This window comes from Bombina bombina, chromosome 6 (genome assembly GCF_027579735.1).
Source record: "Bombina bombina isolate aBomBom1 chromosome 6, aBomBom1.pri, whole genome shotgun sequence".
Lineage (NCBI taxonomy): Eukaryota > Metazoa > Chordata > Amphibia > Anura > Bombinatoridae > Bombina > Bombina bombina.
Window position 1 is genome coordinate 990530749 of NC_069504.1, and position 27493 is coordinate 990558241.

Sequence of the window (27493 nt, forward strand, 5' to 3'; positions counted from 1 at the left end):
TGTAGAGATGAACCAGATCATGCAGGGAATACAATGAGTTGCTGACTGAAATATTTGATGCATAGTAAAAGCGCCCCTCCCCCACACACACAGCAGTGAGGGAGAACAGAAACTGACAGAAAAAACAGATTTAAGCAACTGCCAAGTGGAAAAATGGTGCCCAAACATTTATTCACTCAGTACCTCAGCAAATGAAAACGATTTTACATTCCAGCAAAAACGTTAAACATAATCTCTAGTTATTAAACAGCTTTATGTCTTTCTTACAGTGTAATTCTAGTGAAGTACCATTCTCCCAGAATACTGAAGTGTAAAGTATACATACATGACATTATATCGGTATGGCAGGATTTTCTCATCAATTCCATTGTCAGAAAATAAAAACTGCTACATACCTCTATGCAGATTCATCTGCCCGCTGTCCCCTGATCTGAAGTTTACCTCACTCCTCAGATGGCCGAGAACAGCAATATGATCTTAACTACTCCGGCTAAAATCATAGCAAAACTCTGGTAGATTCTTCCTCAAACTCTGCCAGAGAGGTAATAACACCTCCGGTGCTATTTTAAAATAACAAACTTTTGATTGAAGATATAAAACTAAGTATAATCACCATAGTCCTCTCACACGACCTATCTAGTTGCTGGGTGCAAGAGAATGACTGGGAGTGACGTAGAGGGGAGGAGCTATATGCAGCTCTGCTGGGTGAATCCTCTTGCACTTCCTGTAGGGGAGCAGTTAATATCCCAGAAGTAATGATGACCCGTGGACTGATCACACTTAACAGAAGAAAGATAGATAATACCTTTAATTACTCATTCCCCAGTTTTGCATAACCAACACGGTTATATTAATACACTTTTTACCCCTGTGATTACCTTGTATCTAAGCCTTGGCAGACCGCCCCCTTATTTCAGTTCTTTTGACAGACTTGCAGTTTAGCCAATCAGTGCTGACTCATGAATAACTCCACAGGAGTGAGCACAGCATTATCTATATGCCACACATGAGCTAGCGCGGTCTAGCTGTGAAAAACTGTCAAAATGCACTGAGCGATAAAAGGCCTTCAAGGGCTTAAAAATTAGCATATGAGCCTAACTAGGTTTAGCTTTCAACAAAGAATACCAAGCGAACAAAGCAAATTTGAATCATGAAAACATAATTTATGCTTACCTGATAAATTCCTTTCTTCTGTAGTGTGATCAGTCCACGGGTCATCATTACTTCTGGGATATTACTCCTCCCCAACAGGAAGTGCAAGAGGATTCACCCAGCAGAGCTGCATATAGCTCCTCCCCTCTACGTCACTCCCAGTCATTCGACCAAGGACCAACGAGAAAGGAAAAGCCAAGGGTGAAGTGGTGACTGGAGTATAAATTAAAAAATATTTACCTGCCTTAAAAACAGGGCGGGCCGTGGACTGATCACACTACAGAAGAAAGGAATTTATCAGGTAAGCATAAATTATGTTTTCTTCTGTTAAGTGTGATCAGTCCACGGGTCATCATTACTTCTGGGATACCAATACCAAAGCAAAAGTACACGGATGACGGGAGGGATAGGCAGGCTCTTTATACAGAAGGAACCACTGCCTGAAGAACCTTTCTCCCAAAAATAGCCTCCGATGAAGCAAAAGTGTCAAATTTGTAAAATTTGGAAAAAGTATGAAGCGAAGACCAAGTTGCAGCCTTGCAAATCTGTTCAACAGAGGCCTCATTCTTGAAGGCCCAAGTGGAAGCCACAGCTCTAGTAGAATGAGCTGTAATTCTTTCAGGAGGCTGCTGTCCAGCAGTCTCATAAGCTAAACGAATTATGCTACGAAGCCAAAAAGAAAGAGAGGTAGCGGAAGCTTTTTGACCTCTCCTCTGCCCAGAGTAAATGACAAACAGAGAAGACGTTTGTCGAAATTCCTTAGTTGCCTGTAAGCAAAATTTTAGAGCACGGACTACATCCAGGTTGTGCAGTAGACGTTCCTTCTTTGAAGAAGGATTTGGGCATAAAGAAGGAACAACAATCTCTTGATTGATATTCCTGTTAGTAACTACCTTAGGTAAGAACCCAGGTTTAGTACGCAGGACTACCTTATCCGAATGAAAAATCAAATAAGGAGAATCACAATGTAAGGCTGATAATTCAGAGACTCTTCGAGCCGAGGAAATAGCCATTAAAAATAGAACTTTCCAAGATAAAAACTTTATATCAATGGAATGAAGGGGTTCAAACGGAACGCCCTGTAAAACATTAAGAACAAGGTTTAAACTCCATGGTGGAGCAACAGTTTTAAACACAGGCTTAATCCTGGCCAAAGCCTGACAAAAAGCCTGGACGTCAGGAACTTCTGACAGACGTTTGTGTAACAGAATGGACAGAGCTGAGATCTGTCCCTTTAATGAACTAGCAGATAAACCCTTTTCTAAACCTTCTTGTAGAAAAGACAATATCCTAGGAATCCTAACCTTACTCCAAGAGTAACCTTTGGATTCACACCAATATAGGTATTTACGCCATATCTTATGGTAAATCTTTCTGGTAACAGGTTTCCTAGCCTGTATTAAGGTATCAATAACTGACTCAGAAAACCCACGTCTTGATAAAATCAAGCGTTCAATTTCCAAGCAGTCAGCTTCAGAGAAGTTAGATTTTGATGTTTGAAGGGACCCTGTATCAGAAGGTCCTGTTTCAGAGGTAGAGACCAAGGTGGACAGGATGACATGTCCACCAGGTCTGCATACCAAGTCCTGCGTGGCCACGCAGGTGCTATTAGAATCACTGATGCTCTCTCTTGTTTGATTCTGGCAATCAATCGAGGAAGCAACGGGAAGGGTGGAAACACGTAAGCCATCCTGAAGTCCCAAGGTGCTGTCAGAGCATCTATCAGGACTGCTCCTGGATCCCTGGATCTGGACCCGTAACGAGGAAGCTTTGCGTTCTGTCGAGACGCCATGAGATCTATCTCTGGTTTGCCCCAACGTCGAAGTATTTGGGCAAAGACCTCCGGATGAAGTTCCCACTCCCCCGGATGAAAAGTCTGACGACTTAAGAAATCCGCCTCCCAGTTCTCCACTCCCGGGATGTGGATTGCTGACAGGTGGCAAGAGTGAGACTCTGCCCAGCGAATTATCTTTGATACTTCCATCATAGCTAGGGAGCTTCTTGTCCCTCCCTGATGGTTGATGTAAGCTACAGTCGTGATGTTGTCCGACTGAAACCTGATGAACCCCCGAGTTGTCAACTGGGGCCAAGCCAGGAGGGCATTGAGAACTGCTCTCAATTCCAGAATGTTTATTGGCAGGAGACTCTCCTCCTGACTCCATTGTCCCTGAGCCTTCAGAGAATTCCAGACGGCACCCCAACCTAGAAGGCTGGCGTCTGTTGTTACAATTGTCCAGTCTGGTCTGTTGAATGGCATCCCCCTGGACAGATGTGGCCGAGAAAGCCACCATAGAAGAGAATTTCTGGTCTCTTGATCCAGATTCAGAGAAGGGGATAAGTCTGAGTAATCCCCATTCCACTGACTTAGCATGCACAGTTGCAGTGGTCTGAGGTGTAAGCGTGCAAAGGGTACTATGTCCATTGCCGCTACCATTAAGCCGATTACCTCCATGCATTGAGCCACTGACGGGTGTTGAATGGAATGAAGGGTGCGGCAAGCACTTTGAAGTCTTGTTAGCCTGTCCTCTGTCAGGTAAATCTTCATTTCTACAGAATCTATAAGAGTCCCCAGGAAGGGAACTCTTGTGAGTGGAACGAGTGAACTTTTCTTTTCGTTCACCTTCCATCCATGTGACCTTAGAAATGCCAGCACTAACTCTGTATGAGACTTGGCAGTTTGAAAGCTTGAAGCTTGTATCAGAATGTCGTCTAGGTATGGAGCTACCGAGATTCCCCGCGGTCTTAGTACCGCCAGAAGAGCACCCAGAACCTTTGTGAAGATTCTTGGAGCTGTAGCCAATCCGAATGGAAGAGCCACAAACTGGTAATGCCTGTCTAGGAAGGCAAACCTTAGGTACCGATAATGATCTTTGTGAATCGGTATATGAAGGTAAGCATCTTTTAAATCTACAGTGGTCATGTACTGACCCTCTTGGATCATAGGTAAAATTGTCCGAATAGTCTCCATCTTGAACGATGGAACTCTTAGGAATTTGTTTAGGATCTTTAAGTCCAGGATTGGTCTGAAAGTTCCCTCTTTTTTGGGAACTACAAACAGATTTGAGTAAAACCCCTGTCCCTGTTCCGATCGTGGAACTGGATGGATTACTCCCATTAACAAGAGCTCTTGTACGCAGCGTAGAAACGCCTCTTTCTTTGTCTGGATTGTTGACAATCTTGACAGATGAAATCTCTCTCTTGGAGGAGAGTATTTGAAGTCCAGAAGGTATCCCTGAGATATTATCTCTAGCGCCCAGGGATCCTGAACATCTCTTGCCCAAGCCTGGGCGAAGAGAGAAAGTCTGCCCCCCACTAGATCCGATCCCGGATCGGGGGCCCTCAATTCATGCTGTTTTAGGGGCAGCAGCAGGTTTCCTAGTCTGCTTGCCCTTGTTCCAGGACTGGTTAGGTTTCCAGCCTTGTCTGTAGCGAGCAACAGCTCCTTCCTGTTTTGGTGCAGAGGAAGTTGATGCTGCTCCTGCTTTGAAATTACGAAAGGAACGAAAATTAGACTGTCTAGTCTTGGCTTTGTCCTGAGGCAGGGCATGGCCTTTACCTCCTGTAATGTCAGCGATAATCTCTTTCAACCCGGGCCCGAATAAGGTCTGCCCTTTGAAAGGTATATTAAGCAATTTAGACTTAGAAGTAACATCAGCTGACCAGGATTTTAGCCACAGCGCCCTGCGTGCCTGAATGGCGAATCCTGAATTCTTCGCCGTAAGTTTAGTAAGATGTACTACGGCCTCCGAAATGAATGAATTAGCTAGTTTAAGGACTCTAAGCCTGTTCGTAATGTCGTCCAGAATAGCTGAACCAATGTTCTCTTCCAGAGACTCAATCCAGAATGCCGCTGCAGCCGTGATCGGCGCAATGCATGCAAGGGGTTGCAATATAAAACCTTGTTGAACAAACATTTTCTTAAGGTAACCCTCTAATTTTTTATCCATTGGATCTGAAAAAGCACAGCTATCCTCCACCGGGATAGTGGTACGCTTAGCTAAGGTAGAAACTGCTCCCTCCACCTTAGGGACCGTTTGCCATAAGTCCCTTGTGGTGGCGTCTATTGGAAACATTTTTCTAAATATCGGAGGGGGTGAGAACGGCACACCGGGTCTATCCCACTCCTTAGTAACAATTTCAGTAAGTCTCTTAGGTATAGGAAAAACCTCAGTACTCGTCGGTACCGCAAAATATTTATCCAACCTACACATTTTCTCTGGTATTGCAACTGTGTTACAATCATTCAGAGCCGCTAACACCTCCCCTAGTAATACACGGAGGTTTTCCAGTTTAAATTTAAAATTTGAAATATCTGAATCCAGTCTGTTTGGATCAGAACCGTCACCCACAGAATGAAGCTCTCCGTCCTCATGTTCTGCCACCTGTGACGCAGTGTCTGACATGGCCCTAATATTATCAGCGCACTCTGTTCTCACCCCAGAGTGATCACGCTTACCTCTTAGCTCTGGTAATTTAGCCAAAACCTCAGTCATAACAGTAGCCATATCCTGTAATGTGATTTGTAATGGCCGCCCAGATGTACTCGGCGCTACAATATCACGCACCTCCCTCTGAGCGGGAGATGTAGGTACTGACACGTGAGGCGAGTTAGTCGGCATAACTCTCCCCTCGTTGTTTGGTGAAATTTGTTCAATTTGTACAGATTGACTTTTATTTAAAGTAGCATCAATACAGTTAGTACATACATTTCTATTGGGCTCCACTTTGGCATTGCAACAAATGACACAGGTATCATCCTCTGAATCAGACATGTTTAACACACTAGCAAATAAACTTGTAACTTGGAAATACAATTCAATTAGAATAATATTAAAATGTACTGTGCCTTTAAGAAGCACAGAAGATCTATGACAGTTGAAAATTAATAAATTGAAACAGTTATAGCCTCAATCCTTGTAAATAACACAACTTTAGCAAAGGTTTAATCCCATTAGCAAAGATAACAAATTCTGAAAGCAGGAAACAAATTACAGAATAAACGTTTTTTATCTCAGTCAAACTATAATTCTCACAGCTCTGCTGAGAGAAATTACCTCCCTCAAAATAAGTTTTGAAGACCCCTGAGCTCTGTAGAGATGAACCGGATCATGCAGGGAATACAATGAGTTGCTGACTGAAATATTTGATATGTAGTAAAAGCGCCAAAAAACGGCCCCTCCCCCTCACACACAGCAGTGAGGGAGAACAGAAACTGTCAGAAAACAGATTAAGCAACTGCCAAGTGGAAAAATAGTGCCCAAACATTTATTCACTCAGTACCTCAGTAAATGAAAACGATTTTACATTCCAGCAAAAACGTTAAACATAATCTCTAGTTATTAAACAGCTTTATGTATTTCTTACAGTGTAATTCTAGTGAAGTACCATTCCCCAGAATACTGAAGTGTAAAGTATACATACATGACATTATATCGGTATGGCAGGATTTTCTCATCAATTCCATTGTCAGAAAATAAAAACTGCTACATACCTCTATGCAGATTCATCTGCCCGCTGTCCCCTGATCTGAAGTTTACCTCTCCTCAGATGGCCGAGAAACAGCAATATGATCTTAACTACTCCGGCTAAAATCATAACAAAAACTCTGGTAGATTCTTCTTCAAACTCTGCCAGAGAGATAATAACACACTCCGGTGCTATTTTAAAATAACAAACTTTTGATTGAAGATATAAAACTAAGTATAATCACCATAGTCCTCTCACACATCCTATCTAGTCGTTGGGTGCAAGAGAATGACTGGGAGTGACGTAGAGGGGAGGAGCTATATGCAGCTCTGCTGGGTGAATCCTCTTGCACTTCCTGTTGGGGAGGAGTAATATCCCAGAAGTAATGATGACCCGTGGACTGATCACACTTAACAGAAGAAAGTTTAATTTTGACTAGACTGTCCCTTGAAGTGAATTCAATGCCCATTGTTTATATTCGACACAGATAAACATGGTATGAAGCATAATGTCGCATACACTAAACTAAATGTTTTTATGAATATCTATGTGAATACAGAGGTTTGTGAGTTGCACTTTTACACTAAGAAATCTGACACCAAAATTACCTGAATGCAGCAGACCACAGCCATTTTCGGCACTCATTTCACTAACAAATGCTGAAATCCAAACTTTTGCAGATACCTAATAAACACCATGCTTTAACTTTACCTTATTATGCTAAACTGTGTGACAAAGAAAGGGATATTGAAGCAGAATCTAGTCAATTACTTACTAACTCACTATGCCAAATTTTACATTATTATTCAGAGCAGAATTTCGTAATCTAACCACTGGTAATTAACCTTTAATTACCAAATATCACTCACCACTGGGGAAGATTTTGGGCTACTCTTAGTGGAGAAGTCAGAATCTTTATCACTCATTTTGGGGGCTTGATTATCACATAGATCTTGAGGATGTTCTTGCCCTGAAAGAAACACAAAAAGAATCAGCAATACTGTAACTTAAAGGCACATGAAACACTTTGAAATTGCAATACAAATTGTGTGTAGTAAAGAAACTTTGCAATACACCATTATTTACTTTGCTTTTACTGTAAAATATATTTCTTGTGTGTGCAAGCTGTGCTTTTCTCACATTACCCAAGTCTAAGCTTCCCTCACAATGCTGCAAACTGCATAAATCAGCTACATATTTGAGAATTGCCAGAGCAGTAGCCAGGGGCGCCCTGCACTGATATCATGTGAGTGTGACATGATGCTACACTAGTGTCTCTTACTACAGGGATTAGTCTGTTTTACCCATTGGTGTTTATGAGTGAGAGAGAGTGAGAGTGAGAGTGAGAGAGAGAGAGAGAGAGAGAGAGAGAGAGAGTGAGTGTGTGTGTGTATGTATGTATGTAACTGTGTGTGTATTTATGCATGTATGTGTGTGTGTGTACGCATATGTTTGTGGAACCAGCAAATTACAGACCTTGTTACTACAGCATGGGGGGAGGGGGTAAACAGTGTCACTATATAGAACCACTATATACAGTACGGGGGGCTGGACCATGTCACAGACTACTGTGGTCATTTTATAAAGTACTGGGGCGGGTAGGGTCAGACCAGCCATCTCACCGGAAGATTACAGACTGTGTCACTGACTCACTATATACAGTGCTGGTGGGTTAAAAAGTGTCACTATATACAGTATTAGGGGGTCAGACCATCTCACAGACTGTGGGCACAGGGTACCTCCTTTTGCATGTAATCTGATTCACATTTTTTTTTTTTCTGTGTTAAATGTAAAAAAAAAAAAAAAAAAAAGGATATGTATCAAATTCACTTTTTTTTGGGGGGTGGGGGGCCCTTCTTAGATTCTTGCTCCTGGGTCCTGTGGTTTCTAGTTACGCCTCTGGCAGTAGCCAAACTCATTTATAACTAGTACTAATTGGCAATGATTAAGTTTTATAAACATTTAAATACTTTTAATACATTTATCTATATGTAGGTATTTTGTCTCCTTTATCATACAAATTTTTTTTGATTATTTTGGAAACAATAATTTTTAAAGCATGTAGTTATCAACGAATAAAGCAAAACCACACAAGCAACACAATAAATGGGAGTATTTTTGGACACCACCTTGGGGAGAAACCCCAACCCAGTGCGAAGGACAGCCTTATTCGTATGAAAAAACAGATAAGGGGGCCCATGTTGCAAGGCCGCCAGTTCGGATACTCTGTGAGCCGATGCAATGGCCAACAGGAAGAGAACCTTCCAGGACAGAACCTTAATGTCAAGAGAATGCATAGGCTCAAACGGAACCTGCTGCAAAACCTTAAGGACCAAGTTTAAGCTCCATGGGGGAGCAAACTGCCTAAAGACAGGCCTGATTTGAGACAGAGCTTGAACAAAGGATTGAATGTCAGGGAGCTCAGCGAGTTTCCTATGCAACAAAATAGATAATGCCGAAATCTGTCCCTTTAAGGAACTAGCGGCAAGACCCTTCTCTAAACCCTATTGAAAAAAAGACAGAGTTCTGGAAACCCTCACCTTGTGCCAAGGGTATCCATGTTTTTCGCACCAGGCCAAGTAAGTCCTCCACACCTTATGGTAGATGCGCTGAGTGACTGGCTTTCTTGCCTGAACTTGAGTGTCAACCACACTTTCAGAAAGACCTCTCCTGGCTAGGACTAAGCATTGAATCTCCACACAGTCAGCCTCAGAGAATCAAGATTTTGATGTTGGAAAGGACCCTGTTCCAGCAGATCCCTGCGACAGGGTAATCTCCATGGCGGAGAGGATGACATCCCTACCAGATCCGCAACCCACTCTGCGGCCACGAAGGAGCAATCAGAATGGTCTACGCTCTCTCCTGCTTTATGCGTGCCACTATAGAGGTAGAAGTGGTAAGGGAGGAAAAATGTACGCTATATCGAACACCCAAGGCATCGCTAATGCATCTATCAGTTCTACCTGGGGGTCCCTTGACCCGTATCGGGGAAGTTTGCAATTGAGTCTGGACGCCATGAGATCTATCTCCGGCGCCCCCATCTGAGACATATCTCCGCAAACACCTGAAGAGACCATTCCCTCGATGGAAAGTTTGCCTGCTGAGGAAGTTCGCTTCCCAGTTCACACCCGGAATGTGGTTCGCTGAAAGTGAACAGTTGTGGGACTCTGCCCATTCCAGGATCCGAGACACCTTCCTCATTGCGTGGGAGCTCCTCGTACCCCCCTGATGGTTGATGTAAGCCACCAAGGTAATGTTGTCCGTCTGAAACCTTATAAAGTTGAACATCCCCAGATGGGGCCATGCCTTCAGAGCATTGTAGATCGCTTGAAGTTCTAGGATATTTATTGGTAAAAGGGACTCCAGCCGAGACCATTTTCCCTGTGCCATCCTGGCATCCCAAACAGCTCCCCATCCCGCCAGACTCGCATCCGTGGTCACAACCTCCCAGTACGGTCTCAAAAAGGATGTCCCCATGGACAGTTGTTCCGGGCGGATCCACCAAGAGAGGGAGGTCCGAGCCCGCACATCCATGGATATCAGATGTGACAGATCTGAATGATCGCTGTTCCACTGCCTCAACATGCAAAATTGAAGAGGCCTGAGATGAAACCTGGCAAATGGAATGACTTCTATGATGGAAACCATGAGCCCGATCACCTCCATATATTGAGCCACCGAGGGCCTCACTGAGGATCGAAGGGCCAGACAGGTGGACGCAAGCTTCCTGCGTCTTTGATCCGTGAGGAAAATCTTCATGGACACAGTGTCTATGATCGTGCCCAGAAACTCCACTCTGGTGCTGGGTACTAGGGAGCTCTTTCCGGAGTTTACCTTCCACCAGTGAAGCAATAGGAGCAGAGTCCTTGAATGGTCCTCTGCCAGACTGAAGGACGGCACCTGAACCAAGATGTTGTCCAGATAGGGCGCCACCGCAATGCCCCTGGATCTGGCCACTGCAAGCAGAGGCTCGAGAACCTTTGTGAAAACTCTCAGGGCCGTAGCCAGGTCGAAAGGAAGGGCTACAAACTGGAAGTGCTGTTCCAGAAAGGCAAATCTTAGGAACTTGAAGTGGTCCCTGTGAATTGGAACATGAAGGTAGGCATCCTTCAAGTCTATTGTGGTCATGAACTGCCCCTCTTGAACTAGGGGTAAAATTGACCTGATCATTTCTATTTTGAACGATGGAACGGACAAAAACTTGTTTAAAGATTTTAGATCCAAAATCAGGTGGAACGTGCCCTCCTTTTTTGAAACTACGAACAGATTTGAATAATACCCTAGACCCCTTTCTGCAAGGGGTACTGGTACGATAACACCTAGAGAGAAAAGATCCCTCACACATCCTAGAAAGGCCTCTTTCTTTTCCTGCCTCGATGACTGGTTTGACACGAGGAATCTGCCCCTGGGTGGAGAGGACTTGAACCCTATCCTGTAATCCTGGGAGACAACCACCCGAACCCACGGGTCCTGAACATCCTGCAACCAGGCTACGGAGAATAGAGATAACCTGCCCCCTACTCGTTCGGTAGACCTGTCGGGGGCCGCCCCTTCATGCCGACTTGGTCTCGGCTGGCTTCTTGTTCTGTTTGGACTTGTTCCAAGACTAAGCAGGTTTCCAAGTTCCCTTGGATTGATCCGCTTTCGCAGCGGGCTGCTGACGCTGGGCCCTTTCTGCACGAAAGGGACGAAAAGTAGAACCTTTAGGCTTAGCTTTCTTATCCTGGGGAAGGAAGGCACCCTTGCCTCCCGTAACTGTAGATATGATTGAGTCCAGGCCTGGACAGAACAATCTTCCCTTGAAAAGGCAGGGACAGCAACCTCAAGGCTCTGCCCGCTAAAACCGAAAACCCTGACACCTTAGCATTCAGGCAAATAATCTTCATATTGGCATCGCAATTGAAAGAATTGGCTACCTTCAAAGCCTTAATCTCTTCCTGCACCTCCTCGAAAGAGGGCTCACCCTCAATAATTTCACACAGGGAATCACACCAATATGACGCAGCTCCAGCAACCGTGGCTATGGCTGCTGCTGGCTGAAAAACAAACACTGTGTGCTGAAACATCTTTCTCAGCATGTTCTCCAACTTTTCATCCATGGGCTCTTTGAACGACAAACTATCCTCTAGGGGAATAGTCATTCGCTTAGCAAGCATGGAGAAAGCCCCATCCACCCTAGGGATGGTCCCCCACAGCTCCAACTGAGCCACCGGAATGGGGAAAAGCTTCTTAAAGGACGTGGAAGGGGAAAAGGAAGAACCTAATCAAGCCCATTTGCTCTTAATAATGTTAGCCATCTTTATAGGAACCGGGAAGGTCTGGGGTACCACCCTGTCCTCATAAACCTTATCTAGCTTAGGGATAGAAGGTTTCTCCGGGAGCTTCTGCTCCGGAACCTCCAGAGTAGCAAGCACTTGCTTTAGTAAAAAGCGCAAATTCTCCATCTTAAACCTATAGCCAGGCTCCTCTGCTGTAACTTTAGATGATGCGGATTCCGACCCAGAAGGGGCCCCTCCGAAGTGTCAGAGTGGGCCTCGTCATCGAACCACTCCGCATGAGCTTCCAACACAGACAATTCCTGGGCCTGGCAGCTTTGAAAGGCCCTAAGCTTGCGCTTAGCAGAACGTGGTAAGGCGTGGATCACTTTGGAAACCGCCATCTGCAGTTGATCCGCTAAATTTGGCGGCCAACAAATCTCTCCCGAAGGAGCAACAGTCGGACCCCGGGGCGCTGCATGTGCAATAGGGGACTCAACTCGGGAACGCACCCCACGGGACAGAGAACCCTCAGAGGTGGACGGCTAAGTGGTGCTAGACCTTCTTTTAGTTTTAGATGTCTCGACCCTCTCAAGGTATGTGGAACATAATTGGGCAGGCTGGTCTACTGGCACCTCACAATAAACACAGGTATGAGCCTTTGTTAAAAAAGGAAGAACCTTCAAACGCGTCAGAATCCTCCATAGCTTGCGCTTTATTAGAATAAAAGAGAAAGTAACAAGCACCTTTATAACCGCCAATGGCCGGGGCACTCACCACCTCCTATGACTCTGACTACAGAAACCGCTTTGTCTCCTCCGTCGCAGATCAGACCGGAAGTGAAGCAGCCCCACCTGGTCACACGGGAGCCTCACAGGACCGCACCTGCCTAAAAGAGAAAACATGCGAAAAAAGGCAGCGCCAAAACTCCCTGAAAAAGAACCAGATAGTTCCACACATTGCCAGAGTCTCATCCTGCACCCACGCAGCAATGACACAAACAATATCATCTGTTCAATAATCCCCCTACCAGGAATATTAACCCATGATTCTGTAAAGATAAAAGGCACCACACTGTGACCCTGTCTTCTAGGTTAACATTGAACACAGGCCCTTCAAGTATGACAGGTCATAGCAGCGCTCCTGACATGGACTTGAGAGAAGAAAGCAGTCTGCGAAACTCGTCAACGTCTATTGCTGTAGGAGCTGTTAATATGAGTCATGGATGGTTTCTCCCTGCATCTCCGGACTCTAACTTTTACCCAAGCCCTCACTGAGAAGCCTTATAGAGCTACTTAAAACTCCAGTCCCATGTCTTTTCATAATATTTCAGCAATGATTAAGTGAAACTCTTACAACTTACAAATTCCCAGTTTTACTTATTATAGTTTTTACAAATTATTACACTTACATGCTTTTAAATTAAAAATTACACTCTTACATTAAAGGGGCAATAATAAAATGCTTTAATGTGCTAGAGCACTTCCTTACTATGCAGAACTAGAGGGTGGACCAAATGATTTATCTACAGAAACACCTATAGACTTTGAAGGTGAATTTTGTAGAATAAACAGATGAACTTTTCTAAAGGATTATGATAAACCCCTGTATATTTAACCCCTGCAGAGCCTAAAGCCTCTGTGTGTCCCTTTAATTGTTTCCCCATCATTTATATATGTTTATTAATATATTTTATTTATTTTTTTAGTAAAAACATCTTGTTCTTCCTAAATTCTACTGTAAGAGTCTTCTTCATTCAGCTGGCACAGATCTCAAAGTACAAAGATAAACTGATGGTGCCTATACACCCACACAGCGAAAAAAAACACTGTCACTGTCACCCATCAATCACACGTGAATCTGCCTCTCTAAAAGTTTTGAGAACTGTGCTGGTGATGTATACAAGTTGCCAATCTAGATATAAAAATGATGTAAAAGGAGATTATTATTTAAATAGAAGGATACTGCAAATCCACTGAAACTAAATAGCACCATTTCTATTTAGACTTTAACATTCCTTTAATTAATCTATCAATTAATTAAATTGAAAAGTACCTGTTTCTAGCTGCTTATGAGAAGGAGAAGTTTCTGGTACAGGGTCTAGAGGAGAAGAAGACCTCAAAAGTTCATTGTCCTTAACCAAAGTTTCAACTTTCTGACGAAGTTTATGGACTTCTCTCTGTGATTCTTCCAGAAGATCACCTGAGAGGAAGGAAAAAAAAAAACACACATAAAAATTAAATACAAAAGATAGTAGGAATAAATAAATTATAATTGATGACTGACAATGAATGACAAATGGAGTAGTATAAATATTACAAATGAACCAGGATGAAGAGCATACAAATAAAATTACAATAACATGGTTAGTTCTTGACAGCATAATAGGGATTTTAACCTTGAAAATCAAAAAGTGCATCTCCTGAAGACCTCTCTGAAGTTAGTATTCGTGAGATTAGTGTTCCCTCTAGTTGTTAGCAGCCCAGCAGTGAAACAGTTAGAGCAATCAGCAAACACTACACAATGTAGACTGCAAGGTATGGTTCCCTTATTAACTGTTTCACTGCTGGGCTACTCACAAAACTGGCCATAGAGGGAACACTGCATGAGATACAACTAAGTTATATGTACATTTTTATGTTAGAATCTCTGTCCTGCAAGCTCACCACAACCACTTCTCAGCCAAAAGCTTTTTTTTCTGAATATCTTCTCTGGACGATGCAGCCAACGCTAAGCCCACTCCACTGGATGTCTTCAATATGTACACTGAGCTCCTGCATGAAGATGGGTCATGTGCACACAGAGAAGCTCAATGTATAGAAAAGGTGAACATGCACAAAAGAGAGGCTATGGAGCAAGTGGCTTCTGATTGGCCCACTGTAGAAATTCAAGAAAAAAAAAGGCTTCCCTTGAGGAGGCTGGAGAGTGTGGGCTTTCTAGGTGGAGCTTCTAAAGATAAAAAAAAACTAAAATATAAAACTAGTTTGCATCTCATCAGTAATAATTTCAAATGCTTATAACATTTCTGTCCCTTTTGGAAAAGTATACCTTATCTGTGAACTAGAAGGGTTCTGGGAGGTATCCAATATTTATTGATTACCAATTGTTAGAACTCTCATCAGTACTTTTATGTCCCTTTAACGAAGCAAACACCATTTTTTTTCTTTCACGATTCAGTCTTCATTCTTATTGTATTCTTTGTTGGCGATATCTAGACAAGCAGATTGCACATGTCTGGAGCTCTACATGATAGGAAAACAGAATTTATGTTTACCTGATAAATTTCTTTCTCCAACGGTGTGTCCGGTCCACGGCTTCATCCTTACTTGTGGGATATTCTCTTCCCCTACATCAAATGGCAAAGAGAGCACCCAGCAAGAGCTGTCCATATAGCCCCCCTCTGGCTCCGCCCCCCAGTCATTCGACCGACGGTTAGGAGAAAAAGGAGAAACTATAGGGTGCCGTGGTGACTGTAGTGTATAAAGAAAGACATTTTTCAAACCTGATTAAAAACCAGGGCGGGCCGTGGACCGGACACATCGTTGGAGAAAGAAATTTATCAGGTAAACATAAATTCTGTTTTCTCCAACATTGGTGTGTCCGGTCCACGGCTTCATCCTTACTTGTGGGAACCAATACCAAAGCTTTAGGACACAGATGAAGGGAGGGAGCAAACCAGGTTACCTAAACGGAAGGCACCACGGCTTGTAAAACCTCTCCCCCAAAAATAGCCTCCGAAGAAGCATAAGTATCGAATTTGTAAAATTTGGCAAAAGTATGCAGAGAAGACCAAGTCGCTGCCTTACAGATCTGATCAACAGAAGCCTCGTTCTTGAAGGCCCATGTGGAAGCCACAGCTCTAGTAGAATGAGCTGTAATTCGTTCAGGAGGCTGCCGTCCGGCAGTCTCATAAGCCAATCGGATGATGCTTTTCAGCCAAAAAGAAAGAGAGGTAGCAGTAGCTTTCTGCCCTCTCCTCTTACCAGAATACACAACAAACAAGGATGATGTCTGTCTGAAATCCTTTGTTGCTTCTAAATAGAACTTTAAAGCACGGACCACATCTAGATTGTGTAACAAACGTTCCTTCTTTGAAACTGGATTCGGACACAGAGAAGGAACAACAATTTCCTGGTTAATATTCCTGTTAGAAACGACCTTTGGAAGAAAACCAGGCTTGGTACGTAAAACTACCTTATCTGCATGAAAAATCAGATAGGGAGAAGAACACTGCAAAGCAGATAATTCAGAAACTCTTCTAGCAGAAGAAATAGCAACCAAAAACAGAACTTTCCAAGATAGTAACTTAATATCTATGGAATGCATGGGTTCAAAAGGAACCCCCTGAAGAACTGAAAGAACCAAGTTTAGACTCCATGGAGGAGTCATAGGTCTATAGACAGGCTTGATCCTGACTAACGCCTGTACAAACGCCTGTATATCTGGCACGGCTGCCAGACGTTTGTGCAACAAAACCGACAGAGCAGATATCTGTCCTTTTAGAGAACTAGCTGACAAACCTTTATCCAAGCCCTCTTGTAGAAAGGAAAGTATCCTTGGAATTTTAATTTTACTACAAGAGTATCCCTTGGATCTGCACCAACAGATATATTTTTTCCATATCTTATGGTAAATTTTCCTAGTCACAGGCTTTCTGGCCTGAACCAGAGAATCTATAACCGAGTCAGAAAACCCACGCTTAGATAGAATCAAGCGTTCAATTTCCAAGCAGTCAGTTGGAGAGAGACTAGATTTGGATGTTCGAATGGACCTTGTACTAGAAGATCCTGCCTCAAAAGGTAGCTTCCATGGTGGAGCCGATGACATATTCACCAGGTCTGCATACCAAGTCCTGCGTGGCCACGCAGGGGCTATTAGAATCACCGAGGCCTGCTCCTGTTTGATCCTGGCTACAAGCCTGGGAAGGAGAGGGAACGGTGGAAACACATAAGCTAGGTTGAACGACCAAGGCGCCACTAATGCATCCACCAGTGTCGCCTTGGGATCCCTGGATCTGGACCCGTATCGAGGAACCTTGGCGTTCTGGCGAGACGCCATCAGATCCATATCTGGAATGCCCCAAAGTTGAGTTAACTGGGCAAAAACCTCCGGATGGAGTTCCCACTCCCCCGGATGAAAAGTCTGACAACTCAAATAATCCGCCTCCCAGTTGTCCACTCCTGGGATGTGAATTGCAGATAGGTGGCAGGAGTGATCCTCCGCCCATTTGATGATCTTGGATACCTCTCTCATCGCTAAGGAACTCTTTGTTCCCCCCTGATGATTGATATACGCTACAGTCGTCATGTTGTCCGACTGGAACCTTATGAATTTGGCCTTTGCTAGGTGAGGCCACGCCAGGAGCGCATTGAATATCACTCTCAGTTCTAAAATGTTTATCGGAAGAAGAGACTCTTCTCGAGACCATAAACCTTGAGCCTTCAGAGAGTCCCAGACCGCACCCCAGCCTAAGAGACTGGCGTCGGTCGTGACAATGACCCACTCTGGTCTGCGGAAACTCATTCCCTGAGACAGGTGATCGTGAGACAACCACCAGCGGAGCGAATCCCTGGTTACCTGGTCTACTTGAATCTGGGGAGACAAGTCTGCATAGTCCCCATTCCACTGATTGAGCATGCACAGTTGTAATGGTCTTAGATGAATTCGAGCAAAAGGAACTATGTCCATTGCTGCAACCATTAATCCTACTACTTCCATGCACTGAGCTATGGAAGGCTGAAGAATAGAGTGGAGAACTTGACAAGCGTTTAGAAGCTTTAACTTTCTGACCTCTGTCAGGAAGATCTTCATTTCTACAGAATCTATTATTGTTCCCAAAAAGGGAACTCTTATTGACGGGGACAGGGAACTCTTTTCTGCGTTCACCTTCCACCCGTGAGATCTGAGAAAGGCTAGAACAATGTCTGTATGAGCCTTTGCCTTGGAAAGAGACGACACTTGGATTAGAATGTCGTCTAGATAAGGTGCTACAGCAATGCCCCTCGGTCTTAGAACCGCTAGAAGGGACCCTAGCACCTTTGTGAAAATTCTGGGAGCAGTGGCTAAACCGAACGGAAGAGCCACGAACTGGTAATGTTTGTCCATAAAGGCGAACCTCAGGAACTGATGATGATCTTTGTGGATAGGAATATGCAGGTACGCATCCTTTAAGTCCACGGTAGTCATATATTGACCCTCCTGGATTGTTGGTAAAATTGTCCGAATGGTTTCCATTTTGAATGATGGAACTCTGAGAAATTTGTTTAGAATTTTTAGATCCAGAATTGGCCTGAAAGTTCCCTCTTTTTTGGGAACTACAAACAGGTTTGAGTAAAACCCCAGACCTTGTTCCACTGTTGGAACTGGGTTTATCACTCCCATTTTTAATAGGTCTCCTACGCAATGTAAGAATGCCTGTCTCTTTATCTGGTCTGAAGATAAGCGAGACATGTGGAACCTTCCCCTTGGAGGAAGTTCCTTGAACTCTAGAAGATACCCCTGAGAGACTATTTCTAGTGCCCAGGGATCCGGAACATCTCTTGCCCAAGCCTGAGCGAAGAGAGAAAGTCTGCCCCCTACTAGATCCGGTCCCAGATCGGGGGATACCCCTTCATGCTGTCTTGGTAGCAGCAGCAGGCTTCTTGGCCTGTTTACCCTTGTTCCAGCCTTGCAATGGTTTCCATGCTGGTTTAGGCTGGGAAGAGTTGCCTTCTTGTCTGGAGGCCGCAGAGTTAGGATTCGGTCCGTTCCTGAAATTACGAAAGGAACGAAAATTAGATTTGTTCTTAGCCTTGAAAGGCCTATCCTGTGGGAGGGCATGTCTGAAATAATCTCTTTCAATTCCGGCCCGAAAAGGGTCTTACCCTTGAAAGGAATATTAAGCAACTTATTCTTGGACAACACATCCGCCGACCAGGATTTTAGCCAAAGCGCTCTGCGCGCCACTATTGCAAAACCTGAATTTTTCGCAGCTAACTTAGCCAATTGGAAAGCGGCATCCAAAATAAAGGAATTAGCCAACTTTAGTGCGTGAATTCTGTCCATGACTTCATCATATGGAGTCTCCTTTTGGAGCAAATTTTCTAGTTCCTCGAACCAAAAATACGCTGCCGTGGTGACAGGAATAATGCACGAGATTGGTTGAAGAAGGAAACCTTGCTGAACAAATATCTTTTTTAGCAATCCTTCCAATTTTTTATCCATAGGATCTTTAAAAGCGCAACTGTCCTCAATAGGAATAGTTGTGCGCTTAGCTAACGTTGACACTGCCCCCTCAACCTTAGGAACCGTTTGCCATGCGTCCCTTCTGGGGTCAACAATGGGGAACATTTTCTTGAATATAGGAGGTGGAACAAAAAGGTATACCTGGCTTTTCCCACTCCTTAGTCACTATGTCTGCCACCCGCTTGGGTATCGGAAAAGCATCAGCGTGCACTGGGACCTCTAAGAATTTGTCCATCTTGCACAATTTCTCTGGAATTACCAAAGAATCACAGTCATCAAGAGTAGTTAGGACCTCCTTAAGCAGGGCGCGGAGATGTTCTAACTTAAATTTAAATGTTACGATATCAGTATCTGCCTGCTGAGAAACTTTTCCTGAATCTGAAATTTCCCCCTCAGACAGACCTTCCCTCACTGCCAATTCAGATTGATGTGAGGGTATAACTGATAAATTATCCCCACATACTCTTTACCATCCCCGTGGAGATGCTACTTGTTCAGAGCGGCAAAGAGAATGACTGGGGGGCGGAGCCAGAGGGGGGGCTATATGGACAGCTCTTGCTGGGTGCTCTCTTTGCCATTGCCTGTAGGGGAAGAGAATATCCCACAAGTAAGGATGAAGCCGTGGACCGGACACACCAATGTTGGAGAAATAGGGCTGCCGTCTAGTGCTAAAGAATAACATTGTTGCAAAATTGCTGCCATATAATACTGCAGACACGTGCACACTCCTGAATGGCTGATGGAATCAGCCAATCATAATCAAGTTCAATCCGATTGGCTGATCCAATCAGCCAATCAGATTGAGCTCGCATTCTATTGGCTGTTCCGATCAGCCAATAGAATGCAAGCTCAATCTGATTGGATCAGCCAATCAGATTGAACTTGATTATGATTGGCTGATTCCATCAGCCAATCAGAATATTCCTACCTTAATTCCGATTGGCTGATAGAATCCTATCAGCCAATCGGAATTTGAGGGACGCCATCTTGGATGACGTCATTTAAAGGAACCGTCATTCGTCGTCTAGTCGTCGGTTGAAGAGGATGTTCCGCGTCGGCTTGGAAGAAGATGGCTCCGCTCCAGAAGAAAGAATAGGATAGGATTCTATCAGCCAATCGGAATTAAGGTAGGAATATTCTGATTGGCTGATGGAATCAGCCAATCATAATCAAGTTCAATCCGATTGGCTGATCCAATCAGCCAATCAGATTGAGCTTGCATTCTATTGGCTGTTCCGATCAGCCAATAGAATGCGAGCTCAATCTGATTGGATCAGCCAATCAGATTGAACTTGATTATGATTGGCTGATTCCATCAGCCAATCAGAATATTCCTACCTTAATTCCGATTGGCTGATAGAATCCTATCAGCCAATCGGAATTTGAGGGACGCCATCTTGGATGACGTCATTTAAAGGAACCGTCATTCGTCGTCTAGTCGTCGGTTGAAGAGGATGTTCCGCGTCGGCTTGGAAGAAGATGGCTCCGCTCCGCTCCAGAAGAAAGAAGATTGAAGATGCGGCTTGATAGAAGACTTCATCCCGATGATGGACTTCCGACTTCAGCCCGATGATGGATTTCTTCAGCCGCGGCTTGGATCCAGACTTCAGCCCGAGGATGGACGTCACTCTTCAGCCCCCCGCTTGGGCTTGGATCAACACTTCCGAGGACCGATCGGTGAACCTGGTATGGTGAAGATAAGGTAGGAAGATCTTCAGGGGCTTAGTGTTAGATTTATTTAAGGGGGGTTTGGGTTAGATTAGGGGTATGTGGGTGGTGGGTTGTAATGTTGGGGGGGGGGTATTGTATGTGTTTTTTTTACAGGCAAAAGAGCTGAATTCTTTGGGGCATGCCCCGCAAAGGGCCCTGTTCAGGGCTGGTAAGGTAAAAGAGCTTTGAACTTTTTTAATTTAGAATAGGGTAGGGCATTTTTTTATTTTGGGGGGCTTTGTTATTTTATTAGGGGGCTTAGAGTAGGTGTAATTAGTTTAAAATTGTTGTAATATTTTTCTAATGTTTGTAAATATTTTTTTATTTTTTGTACTTTAGTTAGTTTATTTCATTGTATTTATTTGTAGATATTGTATTTAAATAATTTATTGATAGTGTAGTGTTAGGTTTAATTGTAGATAATTGTAGATATTGTATTTAAATAATTTGTTGATAGTGTAGTGTTAGGTTTAATTGTAGATAATTGTTGGTATTTTATTTAATTAATTTATTGATAGTGTAGTGTTAGGTTTAATTGTAACTTAGGTTAGGATTTATTTTACAAGTAATTTTGTAATTATTTTAACTATTTTAGCTATTAAATAGTTCTTAACTATTTAATAGCTATTGTACCTGGTTAAAATAAATACAAAGTTGCCTGTAAAATAAATATTAATCCTAAAATAGCTATAATATAATTATAATTTATGTTGTAGCTATATTAGGGTTTATTTTGCAGGTAAGTATTTAGATTTAAATAGGAATAATTTATTTAATAAGAGTTAATTAATTTTGTTAGATTTAAATTATATTTAACTTAGGGGGATGTTAGTGTTAGGGTTAGATTTAGCTTTAGGGGTTAATACATTTATTAGAATAGCGGTGAGCTCCAGTCGGCAGATTAGGGGTTAATGTTTGAAGTTAGGTGTCGGCGATGTTAGGGAGGGCAGATTAGGGGTTAATACTATTTATTATAGGGTTAGTGAGGCGGCTTAGGGGTTAATAACTTTATTATAATAGCGGTGCGGTCCGCTCGGCAGATTAGGGGTTAATAAGTGTAGTTAGGTGGAGGCGACGTTGTGGGGGGCAGATTAGGGGTTAATAAATATAATATAGGGGTCGGCGGTGTTAGGGGCAGCAGATTAGGGGTACATAGCTATAATGTAGCTGGCGGCGGCGTGCGGACGGCAGATTAGGGGTTAATAAGTGTAGGTAGCTGGCGGCGACGTTGTGGGGGGCAGATTAGGGGTTAATAAATATAATATAGGGGTCGGTGGTGTTAGGGGCAGCAGATTAGGGGTACATAGGGATAACGTAGTTGGCGGCAGTGTACGGAGCGGAAGATTAGGGGTTAAAAAATTTTTATAGAGTGGCGGCGATGTGGGGGGGGGCCTCGGTTTAGGGGTGCATAGGTAGTTTATGGGTGTTAGTGTACTTAAGAGCTTTCTGGGCTAACGCCGGTTTATAAAGCTCTTAACTACTGTGCTCTAAACTACTGACTTTTTTCTGCGGCTGGAGTTTTGTCGTTAGATTTCCAACGCTCACTTCAGCCACGACTCTAAATACCGGAGTTAGAAAGATCCCATTGAAAAGATAGGATACACAATTGACGTAAGGGGATCTGCGGTATGGAAAAGTCGCGGCTGAAAAGTGAGCGTTAGACCCTTTCCTGACTGACTCCAAATACCGGCGGTAGCCTAAAACCAGCGTTAGGAGCCTCTAACGCTGGTTTTGACGGCTACCGCCAAACTCTAAATCTAGGTCTATTTTTTCAATCAGGTGACGTTTACACCTCTTAGCCAATAGCTGTGCGGCCCAGTTGGCATCATGCTGATATGGTTTAGCACACTATTGGCTAACATCTACTCATTAATAAAAAAGCGTTCCACCATGGGCGGCCTGGGGTGCTCAGTGCGGCATACACTGAAGGCAAATAAAGGAACTTTCAGCATGAAGTATGTTATACTGCATAACTGAAAGTCCCCTTTATTTGTAGCACTGGTAAATCCTAGCGTTTCAAAAATGCTAGGATTTACCATCACTTGAAGTCTTAACAGGCATAATACAGTATGCCACTGAAAACCTGTAAGAACTTGTACTAGAAGCATTTTTGCTAATGGAAGTATATTGCAAAAATGCTTCTATTTAAAACTGAAATGCACATTTTAATTTTGACCTTTCTATCCCTTTAAGAAGGGACAGGCATAAAGGTTGCTTTGATTACATTTTTTTTTGTCATTAAAAGAAAGTAAATGGTTTATATGTTACTGCTTGTGATATGAAAGAACTTCTTTAAAGGGACATGCTGGTGAACAGCAATGGATACCAAGAAAACAAAGCAATTCTGATAATAGAAAGAAACTGGAACGTTTATTTATTTATTTTTTTAAACTTTAATCTATCTGAATTATGAAATAAAATGTTTGTTTTCACATCCCTTGCAATATATTATAATAAACAAAGTATCCAGAAGGAGGTGGACGTTTGTGGTGCTCAGCTCTTTTCAGAGCCGGATTTATTCTTGTGAAAGTTTAATACACTAAGATCTGTGCAAAAACAGAATTTATGTTTACCTGATAAATTTCTTTCTCCAACGGTGTGTCCGGTCCACGGCGTCATCCTTACTTGTGGGATATTCTCTTCCCCAACAGGAAATGGCAAAGAGCCCAGCAAAGCTGGTCACATGATCCCTCCTAGGCTCCGCCTACCCCAGTCATTCGACCGACGTTAAGGAGGAATATTTGCATAGGAGAAACCATATGGTACCGTGGTGACTGTAGTTAAAGAAAATAAAATATCAGACCTGATTAAAAAAACCAGGGCGGGCCGTGGACCGGACACACCGTTGGAGAAAGAAATTTATCAGGTAAACATAAATTCTGTTTTCTCCAACATAGGTGTGTCCGGTCCACGGCGTCATCCTTACTTGTGGGAACCAATACCAAAGCTTTAGGACACGGATGAAGGGAGGGAGCAAATCAGGTCACCTAAATGGAAGGCACCACGGCTTGCAAAACCTTTCTCCCAAAAATAGCCTCAGAAGAAGCAAAAGTATCAAACTTGTAAAATTTGGTAAAAGTGTGCAGTGAAGACCAAGTCGCTGCCCTACATATCTGATCAACCGAAGCCTCGTTCTTGAAGGCCCATGTGGAAGCCACAGCCCTAGTGGAATGAGCTGTGATTCCTTCGGGAGGCTGCCGTCCGGCAGTCTCGTAAGCCAATCTGATGATGCTTTTAATCCAAAAAGAGAGAGAGGTAGAAGTTGCTTTTTGACCTCTCCTTTTACCTGAATAAACAACAAACAAGGAAGATGTTTGTCTAAAATCCTTTGTAGCATCTAAATAGAATTTTAGAGCGCGAACAACATCCAAATTGTGCAACAAACGTTCCTTCTTTGAAACTGGTTTTGGACACAGAGAAGGTACGATAATCTCCTGGTTAATGTTTTTGTTAGAAACAACTTTTGGAAGAAAACCAGGTTTAGTACGTAAAACCACCTTATCTGCATGGAACACCAGATAAGGAGGAGAACACTGCAGAGCAGATAATTCTGAGACTCTTCTAGCAGAAGAAATCGCAACTAAAAACAAAACTTTCCAAGATAATAACTTAATATCAACGGAATGTAAGGGTTCAAACGGAACCCCCTGAAGAACTGAAAGAACTAAATTGAGACTCCAAGGAGGAGTCAAAGGTTTGTAAACAGGCTTGATTCTAACCAGAGCCTGAACAAAGGCTTGAACATCTGGCACAGCTGCCAGCTTTTTGTGAAGTAATACCGACAAGGCAGAAATCTGTCCCTTCAGGGAACTAGCAGATAATCCTTTGTCCAATCCTTCTTGAAGGAAGGATAGAATCCTAGGAATCTTAACCTTGTCCCAAGGGAATCCTTTAGATTCACACCAACAGATATATTTTTTCCAAATTTTGTGGTAAATCTTTCTAGTCACAGGCTTTCTGGCCTGAACAAGAGTATCGATAACAGAATCTGAGAATCCTCGCTTCGATAAAATCAAGCGTTCAATCTCCAAGCAGTCAGCTGGAGTGAAACCAGATTCGGATGTTCGAACGGACCCTGAACAAGAAGGTCTCGTCTCAAAGGTAGCTTCCAAGGCGGAGCCGATGACATATTCACCAGATCTGCATACCAAGTCCTGCGTGGCCACGCAGGAGCTATCAAGATCACCGACGCCCTCTCCTGCTTGATCCTGGCTATCAGCCTGGGGATGAGAGGAAATGGCGGGAACACATAAGCTAGTTTGAAGGTCCAAGGTGCTACTAGTGCATCCACTAGAGCCGCCTTGGGATCCCTGGATCTGGCCCCGTAGCAAGGAACTTTGAAGTTCTGACGAGAGGCCATCAGATCCATGTCTGGAATGCCCCACAGGTGAGTGACTTGGGCAAAGATTTCCGGATGGAGTTCCCACTCCCCCGGATGCAATGTCTGCCGACTCAGAAAATCCGCTTCCCAATTTTCCACTCCTGGGATGTGGATAGCAGACAGGTGGCAGGAGTGAGACTCCGCCCAAAGAATAATTTTGGTTACTTCTTCCATCGCTAGGGAACTTCTTGTTCCCCCCTGATGGTTGATGTACGCAACAGTCGTCATGTTGTCTGATTGAAACCGTATGAACCTGGTCCTCGCAAGCTGGGGCCAGGCCTGGAGAGCATTGAATATCGCTCTCAGTTCCAGAATATTTATCGGTAGAAGAGATTCTTCCCGAGACCAAAGACCCTGAGCTTTCAGGGATCCCCAGACCGCGCCCCAGCCTATCAGACTGGCGTCGGTCGTGACAATGACCCACTCTGGTCTGTGGAACATCATCCCTTGAGACAGATTGTCCAGGGACAGCCACCAACGGAGTGAGTCTCTGGTCCTCTGATTTACTTGTATCTTCGGAGACAAGTCTGTATAGTCCCCATTCCACTGACTGAGCATGCACAGTTGTAATGGTCTTAGATGAATGCGCGCAAAAGGAACTATGTCCATCGCCGCCACCATCAAACCGATCACTTCCATGCACTGAGCTATGGAAGGAAGAGGAACGGAATGAAGTATCCGACAAGAGTCCAGAAGCTTTGTTTTTCTGGCCTCTGTTAGAAAGATCCTCATTTCTAAGGAGTCTATAATTGTTCCCAAGAAGGGAACCCTTGTTGACGGGGATAGAGAACTCTTTTCCACGTTCACTTTCCAGCCGTGAGATCTGAGAAAGGCCAGGACAATGTCCGTGTGAGCCTTTGCTTGAGGAAGGGACGACGCTTGAATCAGAATGTCGTCCAGGTAAGGTACTACTGCAATGCCCCTTGGTCTTAGCACCGCTAGAAGGGACCCTAGTACCTTTGTGAAAATCCTTGGAGCAGTGGCTAATCCGAAAGGAAGCGCCACGAACTGGTAATGTTTGTCCAGGAATGCAAACCTTAGGAACCGATGATGTTCCTTGTGGATAGGAATATGTAGATACGCATCCTTTAAATCCACCGTGGTCATGAATTGACCTTCCTGGATGGAAGGAAGGATAGTTCGAATGGTTTCCATCTTGAACGATGGGACCTTGAGAAATTTGTTTAAGATCTTGAGATCTAGGATTGGTCTGAACGTTCCCTCTTTTTTGGGAACTATGAACAGATTGGAGTAGAACCCCATCCCTTGTTCTCTTAATGGAACAGGATGAATCACTCCCATTTTTAACAGGTCTTCTACACAATGTAAGAACGCCTGTCTTTTTATGTGGTCTGAAGACAACTGCGACCTGTGGAACCTCCCCCTTGGGGGAAGTCCCTTGAATTCCAGAAGATAACCCTGGGAGACTATTTCTAGCGCCCAAGGATCCAGAACATCTCTTGCCCAAGCCTGAGCGAAGAGAGAGAGTCTGCCCCCCACCAGATCCGGTCCCGGATCGGGGGCCAATATTTCATGCTGTCTTGGTAGCAGTGGCAGGTTTCTTGGCCTGCTTTCCCTTGTTCCAGCCTTGCATTGGTCTCCAAGCTGGCTTGGCCTGAGAAGTATTACCCTCTTGCTTAGAGGACGTAGCACCTTGGGCTGGTCCGTTTTTACGAAAGGGACGAAAATTAGGTCTATTTTTTGCCTTGAAAGGCCGATCCTGAGGAAGGGCGTGGCCCTTACCCCCAGTGATATCAGAGATAATCTCTTTCAAGTCAGGACCAAACAACGTTTTCCCCTTGAAAGGAATGTTTAGTAGCTTGTTCTTGGAAGACGCATCAGCCGACCAAGATTTCAACCAAAGCGCTCTGCGCGCCACAATAGCAAACCCAGAGTTCTTAGCCGCTAACTTAGCCAATTGCAAAGAGGAGTCTAGAGTGAAAGAATTAGCCAATTTGAGAGCATTGATTCTGTCCATAATCTCCTCATAAGGAGGAGAGTCACTATCGAGCACCTTAAGCAGTTCATCAAACCAGAAATATGCGGCAGTAGTGACAGGGACAATGCATGAAATGGGTTGTAGAAGGTAACCCTGCTGAACAAACATCTTTTTAAGCAAACCTTCTAATTTTTTATCCATAGGATCTTTGAAAGCACAACTATCCTCTATTGGAATAGTGGTGCGTTTGTTTAAAGTAGAAACCGCTCCCTCGACCTTGGGGACTGACTGCCATAAGTCCTTTCTGGGGTCGACCATAGGAAACAATTTTTTAAATATGGGGGGAGGGACGAAAGGAATACCGGG

The 27493-nt window shown here is 43.8% G+C and overlaps 1 protein-coding gene across 5 annotated transcripts in view; it reads right to left on the bottom strand.

The window, feature by feature from the left end:
* The window catches only part of TNIP1 (TNFAIP3 interacting protein 1), a 229059-nt gene that overhangs the window by 117769 nt on the left and 83797 nt on the right, over window positions 1-27493 (bottom strand). For all 5 annotated transcript variants that reach the window (XR_008402915.1, XM_053718676.1, XM_053718673.1 and 2 more), the window contains 2 exons: window positions 13929-14075; window positions 7488-7588 (listed from right to left, as the gene is read on the bottom strand). Coding sequence is in view for 4 of the 5 variants with exons in the window: in XM_053718676.1 (XP_053574651.1) it covers window positions 7488-7588; window positions 13929-14075 (248 nt within the window). In the remaining variant the exon portion in view is untranslated. The remainder of the gene's footprint in view (window positions 1-7487; window positions 7589-13928; window positions 14076-27493) is intronic.